This window comes from Crassostrea angulata, chromosome 9 (assembly GCF_025612915.1).
Source record: "Crassostrea angulata isolate pt1a10 chromosome 9, ASM2561291v2, whole genome shotgun sequence".
Lineage (NCBI taxonomy): Eukaryota > Metazoa > Mollusca > Bivalvia > Ostreida > Ostreidae > Magallana > Magallana angulata.
Window position 1 is genome coordinate 10,438,803 of NC_069119.1, and position 11,017 is coordinate 10,449,819.

General features: G+C 33.5%; 1 protein-coding gene and 1 pseudogene across 1 annotated transcript; both read left to right on the top strand.

Annotated features, from left to right (window-relative positions):
• The first annotated feature begins 273 nt into the window (after window positions 1–273).
• On the top strand, window positions 274–1,352 carry LOC128163337 (uncharacterized; annotated as a pseudogene).
• A 3,489-nt stretch (window positions 1,353–4,841) lies between these two features.
• LOC128163692 (uncharacterized) lies at window positions 4,842–9,658 on the top strand. The gene is made up of 3 exons (XM_052827323.1): window positions 4,842–5,253; window positions 6,006–6,416; window positions 9,137–9,658. Exons 1-3 carry the CDS (start codon window positions 4,902–4,904, stop codon window positions 9,613–9,615), a joined length of 1,242 nt encoding a protein of 413 aa, XP_052683283.1. The 5' UTR covers window positions 4,842–4,901; the 3' UTR covers window positions 9,616–9,658.
• Window positions 9,659–11,017: the final 1,359 nt, after the last annotated feature.

An 11,017-nucleotide genomic window follows, 5' to 3' on the forward strand; every position in this document is an offset into this window, starting at 1 on the left:
GTACGTTTTCTCTTTGAGAAAACGTACCCGGGTACGTTTTCTCCTAGAGAAAACGTACCCTAGAAATTGGGTACGTTTTCTCCTGGGTACGTTTTCTCCCGGGTACGTTTTCTCCTGATACCGATTATCTACAAGATCATGCACATGTTTTTTGTCGATCGGTATCAGTTTTTTCAGGTACATTTAATTACAGATCTGGGCAAGGAGTACAAAATCTATGTTTCCATGTTTTCTTTTACCATTGCTTTAGCAAGGAGAAATTATCGATGCTAAATGGAAGGTACAAATAGAGAAAATGATGGAAGCAATGCCGTTTATGATTCAGATGATACAGATAATAGAAAGTTTCTTGAAAAACAGAGTGAAGTCTTCGAAAAATAAACGAATGCCATTCAGAAACAAGCAGTGGGAATCGAGAATCTTCGGCAAAGAATCAAGGCACTGGAATCCGATAAATTTGAAAAAACAATACAATGGAATGCTCTCTAATGTCTAATCTCTAATGTTTCATCTGAAAATGGAACCTTACTTTCGGCGTCAATAGAAAGACGTCACAACTGTACAACAAAGGTAGAGTGAACTTTTCATACAATTGATACAGACTAATACTATTATACTTCGAAATGTAGATAATAAATTTTAGCATTTGGAATCTGTATTGTTATTAGTTTCATTAGACGAATATGGAATTTAGAGAATATGTTTTGTTTTTGATTGAACACAAATCAATTGTGTCAACAAATTATTAAGCACAATTATTTATAAATGAAGCGTTAATTCACATGTATTTTCCCCCTACAAATCAAATATGAAGTTTTTCTCTTAGAGTTGCATGACCCCGATCATCTTCAATCTGTTTCTTTCGGGTTCCAAAAATCCGGCGATTTCGATCTCTCTCCTAGAAGTAATACTTCCGTCGCCTATTTTGCCTAGATTTCCCGCGAATTTGGTGGACTTGGTGCGAATCAACTTCTTTCTACATACGACACTTAGTAACAAACCAAGGCAATGCCTACAACAAGCATACCAATTATTACGTGCCTTTATTGCGCCCTCGACTGCATGGGTTGTGCGCGTTTTGCTACATGGCCTTTGCCTCGGGTGTGCATGTTGCTGGAGAGACTGGTAATTATTTGGAGGTTACGGTCAAGCTGATTCATAACGGAGACTACAAGGGCTCTATTCATGTTGACACTGAAGCCAACTGGGACGAAGATATGTCCACTTGATTCGCTATCCTCGTGTTGAAAGCCGGAGATGTCGTATTGACCAAGTCAAGAGACGCAGGTCAAAGTTCCTTCCGCAGCAGCAACATGGGAAGGTGGTCATTTTCCGCGTTCCAGATCGCTTAGAAAAATATTATTTTAATGTTATATGAAAGTGATATAGATAAAAAAAATCTGTTTTTGTTCATTTAATTTTTTTTTTGGCAATGAACAGAGTTAATCATATGCTATTACATTAAACACAATTGAATTTCGTAACTGGTATTGTGATTGCTTTATTAGGTCATTAGAATGAAACTATTTTCAACCTAGATATTCGACAGACATCTTTTATTCACAACGACATTATTTTGAGATTTGCTGGAAATAACAAAGTTTGCGATTCTTGCAAAACATTCAGATTGTCCGCGAATAAAATTGGTTTACAGTTTTGAGGGAAAAAAAACCCAAAACCTATCACCAAACTTGTAATCGCTTTGTGTGCAATAAGGCGCCAGATCTGATTATCATTTATAGAGCTACAATTCCGCAAGTAATTAATAAAAAAAACTCAATTTAAGGGAAGGGCAATTTAATTACAGTTAGACCCGCTTGCAGACCCGCATATCTACGGTATGCTACTCTAGTACTTGATGTACTTGTATTTCAGATAATTAAGCGACATGTAAACAGATTAATCTTGGAAGAAGGACAAAGGTGAATAAAAATCTGTAAATTGATATAAATATATAAAAAGCTGTCCACATATTTGCTTTTGTTAAAAACAAACCATTCACACAGAATTTACCAGTATGTCTAATATTGCATGCTATAAAAAACTGAAACATGAAAATCGCGAAAAACGAATTTCACAAATAAAAACGTTAGATATACATGTATATTTTATGTTCGGGCTTCACATGATTGGATCACGTGACCAACCAACTTCATATCCCGGTGAACTTTTTAAATTGCTGTTTATTTCTCAAGTCAGGTAATACATGTACATCTGTATACAAACGCCATCAGATATGTTTTATCTCTATGTATAAAGGAAAAACGCCTTCATGGTTTCTTTTGGTAACATATGTTATTAAATGTATTTGTTGCCTGGTTGATTATTTTTTTTAAGTGAAGGCAGTTGAGACACATTCCAAACTCTAAGGTATAGGTACATGTAACGTTTAGAACTTCGTAACAGATATTTAAATTCAGTTTATAATCGTTCATCTACGATTTCTAAAGTGTTGTAATTCCAAAACAAAAGAAGGAGAAAAAAGCTGTCAATGTGACATCAAACCGGGTTTTCTATTGTGTGAACAGTAATCATTATCTATTTGTCAACCCTGCATCGATAAACACTACCTATTCAGAGATATGAGGTGGTGTAAGAATATATATGCCATATTTTGTCTCAAAAAAAAAACCAAAGTAAAATGCTGGGGTTTTTTTTCATGAATTATCAAAAATCAAAATTTAAGTGATATGCACATCTCTGATATATGAACAATTGATCTGAAAAACAACAATTTTTTCCTATCTTGAAAACAGTACGAGGGGTTATCCGTACAATAGAGGTACCATTTTGGCAATCGCCCGCCCGCCATTTTCACCATTTCAATAATCTGATTTTTCCTTTGGAAAACCCGGTTAAAAATTGTATAAAAAACTTACCTAAGGAATGAATATAACTTCTTTCTATGTAATACAATAACATGACAAAACTTGGGAAAGTTTAAGCTTCCGAAGTATAATTAACTTTTAGATGTAAAGTAATTGACATTTGTAAGAAAAAAGCGTAACCTGTCCAAAGTTTATTTTATATACTTGTATGGAAAAGTATAATATGCGTTTTGCTGATTTGTTACAACACCGATTGTATCATAATTCCTGCAATGAAATTTCAATCCAATGTTTTCTCTGACGCCCGCGTTGAATACTAGTAAAATCCCGCATCTTTTTGTCTGCTGTCCACGCAGTACTATTTTAACTGCATCGCTGTAAAAGTAGGTAGCACTCTGATGTAATTGCTCTGTTTACAACGATCTGATTGGACACAACTAAGTCAAAACAATACGTAGAAACTTTGTTGAGGTTAATTAAAAGCTTCTAGACGTAGTTTGCCGTAAAAACTTAAAGTATATGTAACATTAATTGGTAATTGCATACTATACATGTGTTAAATGTTATTTCTTACGAAAGCCTAGTGAGGTAAAATTAGAATGTTAAAAATTAATAAAAAGTCGCTATAACAAGAAATAAAAGTCGTATAAACGAGATTAAAAGACCTTATTACGAGATAAAAAGTTGTATTAACGAGATAAAATGTCTTTATTACGGATTAAAACACTAATGTCAAAAGTCGTCTTTACGAGATAAAAAGTCCCTATTACGACTTTCAAAAGTCGTATTAACGAGAATAAAAGTCGCTATTACGATATAAAAAGTCGTTTTTACGAGATAAAAAGTCGTAGTAACCAGGTTAAAAAGTCCTTATTACGAATTTCAAAAGTCGTTATTACGAAATAAAAAGTCGTTATTACGAGATAAAACGTTATTTCAAAATCAAAAGTAGTTTTAAGAGATTTTTAGGGTCCCATATCTCAAAGTTAGAGATGATTACATTACCATATTTTCACGGTGTTATGAGTATACCACTAGTGGATGACCCTAAAAATTTTAGCCCCCAGGGTAGGGGGCCTTGATGTTTACGAGCCCGATCTTTAAAACCCTATGATATTGAATAAAGTGTTCTACAAGTGTCGGCCAAAATCTCAAAAACTAAAGATGACCACATCGCATATTTTACAGTGGTAGTGGTGTTTACAACTAGTAAATGACCCTAAAAATTTCAGCCCCCACGGTAAGGGCCCTCAATGTTTCTGAACCCATAATTTAATATCCCGTTACAATGAATGGTGTTCTATAATTAAGCAGGGGCCCGAACATACAAAACTAGATATGACCACTTAACTTTATTTTCACAGTGGTAGTGATATAACAGTCGTAGATGACCCTGAACATTTCAGCCCCACGTTAAGAGCCCTTGATGTTTCTGATAGGTCCTAAATAGGCTTCCGTATATAACGGTATATATAAAGCAATATCCCGTGATAACGACTTTTTTAACGACTTTTGCATCTCGTAAAAACGACTTTTGAAAGTCGTAATAACGACTTTTTATCTCGTAATAACGACTATTTATCTTGTTAATATGACTTTTGAAAGTAGTAATAACGATTTTTTATCTCGTTAGTGCGACTTTTGAAAGTCGTAATACCGTCGTTAATACAACTTTTGAAAGTCGCAGTAAAGACTTTGAAAGTCGTAATAACGACTTTTTATCTCGTAAACAAGACTTTTTATCTCGTTTATACGGCTTTTAAAAGTCGTAATAACGTCGTTTATACGACTTTTGAAAGTCGTAATACCGACTTTTTATCTCTAATAACAACTTTTTATCTCGTTATGACGAATTTTTTTACTCATATTAAAGACTTTTTATCTCAGTATAACGACCTTTTATCTCGTAATAACGACTTTTAATTTTTTTTCTAACATTTCAATTTGACCTCACTAGGCTTTCGTAATTTCGTAATTTTCGTAATGTGTCAACTATTTAAGAGCTTCGTGCACTGTTTAATTTCTGCTGTTTTCAGATTTTGCTGGTACATTTCATTACAGATCTGGTATAACATGGACAAACAGCACAGAATCTGCGTTTTCATGTTTCTCGCTATCTTTGCTTTAGCATATGGAGAAACTGTCAATTCTAAATGGAGGGTTCAAATAGAAGAGAAGTTAGAAGAAACGCTTCAGACGATACAGAATAATAAAAATCGCATTGAAAAACAGAGTAAAGTCTTTAAAAAACAGACGAATGCCATTCAGAAACAAGCAGTGGAAATCGAGAATCTTCGGCAAAGAATCAAGGCACTGGAAGGACAATCTGATAACTTGGAACAAGAAAGTGGAAGGCTGCTTAACGGTTCATCTAAAAATGGAACCTTACCATCGCCAATGGAAAGACGACAACTGTACAACGAAGGTGTATTGAACTTTTCACAATATCGATACATACAGATGATATATTAGTATACATATACATGTACATGTGTTGATTATTTTAGCAGTTGAATTCTGTATTGCCCTTAGTTTCATTAAACGAGCAGAATTTAGAGGATATATATTTTGCCTTAATTTGATCAAAAATGAAAAGTGTAAAAAAAACACAAAACAAACTGTTGAACACAAACACTATTTGTATGAAACGTTTTATATATATATATATATATATATATATATATATATATATATATATATATATATATATATATATATATATATATGATGTGGGCCTAGTATGGCCTCCATAATTTTTAATTTTAAAAAGTTCATCAAATTGTTATGTTATTTTTTGGAATAGTTGACAAAATATATTTTTTTCACTTATAAGTCTTTGATAGATACAACTTTGATGAAAATATTTTATTTGTTCAAACAATTGCTCGAAAAAAAAACTGCTTGACAACAAGCCGATTTAGGCCTATGCAAAAAATGCGATAATGGCGGGAAAAGGTTAACACAAAGATGTCATATTTCACAATTGTGGGCATTTGGATCAAAATAAAAATTATGAAAAAAAAATTTCACAGTCATGTTTATCTGAACACAGGAAGCAAAGAATTATTAAAAGTAGATTGGTGATGTTCCTTTCAGAGAGCCGTATAAGCCCCGTGCCATATAAAGTCCTTTTTCTCTTTGAGTTGACTCCGAACATCTTCAATCTGTTTCTTTCAGGCTCCAAAAATCTGTTCATCCGGCAAGTTCTTTCTCCTAGAAGTAATACTCCCACCGGCTTTTATGCCTACATTTCCAGCGATTTTGGTGGAGTTGGTGCGAATCACGTTTTCGTTTACGACACTGTAATAACAAACCAAGGCAATGCCTACAACAAGCATACAGGAGCCTTCACTGCTCCATCCAATGGGTTGTACGCATTTTGCTACACGGCCTTTGCCTCGGGTGTGCATGTTGCTGGAGAGACCGGTGATTGTGGGGACGTTTCGGTAAAGTTGATTCATAACAATGACTACAAGGGCTCTATTCATGTCGACACTGAATCCAACTGGTACGAAGATATGTCCACTGGATTCGCCATCCTCGTGTTGGAAGCCGGAGATGTCGTATTGACCAAGTCAAGAAAAGCAGGCCAAGGTTCCTTCCGCAGCAGCGACATAGGAAGGTGGTCATTTTCCGGGTTCCAGATCGCCTAGAAGAATATTTTTTAAAAATATTATATTAAAGTGATACAGATAATTTTTCTCCTTTTTTTGGTTCATTTAATACTTTTGTTTTGTAATGAACAGAGTTAATCATATGCTTACACAATTAAAACACGTAACTAGAATTTCATTATTACGTCATTACAATTGAACTATTTTCAAACTAAATATTTGATAGACATCTTTAATTCGCAACGACATTATTTTTCAATTTGCTGGGGAAAACTTGCGATTCTCGCAATTAAAACGTTCCTGTCCGCGAATTAAAGTTAATTTACAGTTTTGTGATTAAACCCCAAAACTTGTGATCGTTTTGTGTGCAAGTGCAATAAGTCGCAAGATCTGTGCATGAATAAATTATAGGGCCCAGTATCTCGAATTATCATTTATATAGCTACAATTCCGCTAAAAAAATTTTTTTAAAAACCTCAATTTAGGGGCAATTTAATTACAATAAGTCTTTGTAAACCCGGATATATACAGTACACTATTTAAGTACTTGAATTTTGTATCGCAGATACGAAACATGTAAATAGATTAATCTTGAAAGTAAGGCAAAGGTAAATAAAAATCCATATATATATATATATATATATATATATATATATATATATATATATATATATATATATATATATATAAATGCAATTCACATTTGTTAAAAACAAATTATAAAGCTCACACAGAATTATTTACCAGCATGTGCGATATTGTATGCCATCAAAAACTGAAACATGTTTATTGCAAAAATCACAAAAAAGACAAATAAAAAAGCTAAAGATTTATTTCATTTTTTAAGCTAAAAATTATGTATAAATTTTGAGAAAGTTTTACTATTCAAGTTGACTGTCTGTTTTAATTACCCCCCCCCCCCCCTTCCCCCATTTTATGATGATTGCTTGGGATAGTTTCAAATGAAAAAAAAATACGGGTAAAAAATGGAGGGGAATAGATTGAAACTCATGTAAGTACTTGTGTATTGCAAAATATTCTAAAGAGACTATATTTCATTAACTTGATCGGTAGCCTTTATTTTTACCATGCTATTTATTTTTTGTTATTATGCTTATGGTGATTGAAGAGTGAATTAAAAGTCATACCCAGTGAAAGGTGTCAGTAAAACTTTTGGGGGATACACAGCTGTGGAATCTTAGCATGTTTCTAGCGACAAATCCATTCTAATTTGTGACCATTTGTTCTTTTATGAACAATAGAATGAGTGGGGAATATGTCTATTTTCCTTTGTGCTTTTGCATATATATATATATATATATATATATATATATATATATATATATATATATATATATATATATATATATATATATATATATATATATATTAAAGAGGTGTGATAACAATTCGATGGTAAAAGTGTACTCATACTGCACAATAAAGATGTTTATTTTCTTCTCTCTTTTTTGGGGGGAGGGGTTATATTGATAAAAGAGGTATTCCTGAAGAATACACGTATTGAAAATTGAGGTATGCTGAATTTAGCACAATATACATATTCATATTTCTATTAATTATTTACTTGGAGCCTCATTGCTCATCACCCTTTCGAAATACAGAGTTCCGGCCAAATATTCAAATCCCCACATACACTACCGGCATTTAAACAATGTGCCGGTAATAATAACTGTTTTGCATTTATTAATAACTACATCGGCACAATTGAAAGAATCTAATAGTACGTATCTATATTTGACTTTGAAATGCTTTGTTTTTAAGGAAATCTTGATTCTTTGCTATTTTTCAAACATCGCGTTACTCAGTGCAGTTTTATTTTAAATTCATGCAATGCACAAACCTTATTAGAAATGCATCAAGGACTTGAAGTGAATCTGAAATATTACATGTTATACTATTGTACATATTTTTCATGTACAATCACAGTCTATCGTGTTTGTAATATTCGGATGATAAGAAATTGTTATTATTAGATTATGGACCTAATACGTGCACAGATAAGACATAATTTTAAGATTTTAAAACATGGATAGTCCTTATAGTCTCTGTGTTATTCTGTGTTTTGCAACAACTGTTGCTGTAGCGTTACCAGAATCAAGCGATGCTAAATGGAGGGTCCATATGGAGGAACGGATGGAAGAAATGCTTCATATGATAAAGAGACTAAACGAAGTCAATGAAATACAAAGCAATACCATTGAAAAACAGTCCAAAACTATTGGAAAACAAGAGGTGGAAATCACTAACCTCCGACGCATGGTTGTGACGCTGAAAAGAAGATATGAAAACCATAAAAGTTCTAATATACCTCAAGCTGACGTGTTCACCCCAAATGGAACCATCTTATCTACGATCGAAAAAGAGCATCTGCACAATGAAGGTATAACCTGCCTAACACATGTATAAAAGCTGAGAGGTACCGATTTCTTCAAAGAATACATATGTGCAGTAGCACGTTTGTAAATTGTTGTTCATTATTTCGTCTTTATCACTGGCTTACGTAGTTATCGAAAAGAATTGTCATTTAACACGATCATTAAATTCTACAACAAATACAATAATTGCATGACAGTTTAAAAAATCAACAAAAAAAAAATTCAAGATAGTATTTCTTTTAATATCTGATAACCTCTTCAAATTTTTCATTATGTATTTTAATTTTGTTTCTTTCAGATTCCAAAAGCCAGTTTGTTCGTAGATTCCTTGCACCTGAAGTTGCATATGACCCTGTAGCATTTTATGCCTACATTTCTAAAGATTTCGGTGGAGTGGGTGCGAATCACATTTTCTTGTATGATACTGAGGTTACAAATCAAGGCAATGGCTACAGCAAACATACAGGTGCCTTTACTGCGCCTTCAACTGGGTTGTACGCGTTTTGCTACACGGCCTTTGCCTCGGGTGAGCATGTTGCTGGAGAAACTGGGGAGTATGGAGAGGTATCTGTCCAGCTGGTTCACAACGGGGCATACAAGGGTTCTATTTATGTTGACACGGAAAGCCATTACGAGGAGGAAATGGCTACTGGGTTTGCCATCCTCATGTTGCAAACCGGAGATGTTGTATTGACCAAGTCAATAAGCGGGGGCCAGGGTTCATTTCATAGCAGTGACATAGGAAGATGGTCATTTTCCGGATTCCGGATTTCCTAGGACATTGTCTAAGAACACTTATTATCAGAATTAAAATTATCATGAACCATTTTAGTTTTATCATTTTGTTATTTGCTTTTATGATGTTCCTAATCCTACCTTAAAATAAGTATATTATAAGGCATGCCGATCAAACTGACTAAAATTTGTAACGAATTTGGCCTCCAGGAAATAATGTTGTACGTTAGTACACATTGCAAACATCAGCTGCAAGTGATGAAAAGTGACAAAGGTGTTCTAGAAATAGAAGGCATAAGAAAGATAAGGAAATCATAGTGGTTACTAAAAAAGGAAAAAGAAGGGAAGATAAATAATTTAGCTGAAAAGATTAAGAAAGAGTTTGCTAGAAAAATAAATAATCTAAGCGACCCCGATTGACTCCAAAGCATAAACCTTGCAATGAATTGCATCCAACATTAAAAACTAATTTGAAAGGACACTATGAATATTAATATTTGGAGTAGACAAAGAATTAACAGTTAACATGGACATGGTCATTTTTTGTTGGTGTTGATATGCCGAGTCAGGCGACACACATTTAGTCCAAAAAGAAGTTGTGTGTTAGTCATGACCATATTAAAGACCACCATAATATTTATTTAAATTTCGGATCAAACAATGTACATCTATATATTTATATCAAACTAACGAATAATTTCTAGTAGTGGGTAAATAAAGATGACAATAGCCTTTGTTTAATTGTAACTAGTTGAGATAAGGTGCCAACAGGGAATAAGCGTTCCTTATCAAAACCGAATTTAAACCATATAGGAATCGTGAAATGATCCTTACGGTTTCTATTCTGTACTGTTATTAAATATCTCAAAGGCGACTAAGGGATTCCAAGGCATACAGCCTCCTATCATTAGGACCCAACATCATAATATTCAACAACAAAAAACTAACCAGTTAGAAACACAATTAGCAGGTCAGGATTAAATCTGATTTTATTACATTGTATAAAGGGTTGGTGTTCATAAGGCGATATACATTTATATAGTCAGCGAGCAGTGCTTTTTCCCCTGGACGATCATACAATTTCTTTGCTGCTCGATGAAATTAGGGCAACGGAATAAAAGTTCCTTGTCCCAAGTAGAATAGTACTGTATACTGCATGCAAACAGTCTCATACTATCATGATTTTAATTTTGGAACGAAATGTCATGTAACGTTTAGATTTGGTTGAGGATGGGAAAATGGTGAGTATAAAGAATTTTTATTATTTGAGCAACGTTAAAGGGGCATGGTCTCGATTTTGGTCAAATTCCTATTTTTCTCTTTTCGTTCTTATTTACAATGCTTTAGATATGCATTTCAAATGATCATATGAAATTTTAGAATCAGTCATTAGTTTACAAGCAGGATACAGAGCTCACAATTCTTTGTTATGTAAACAAGGCTC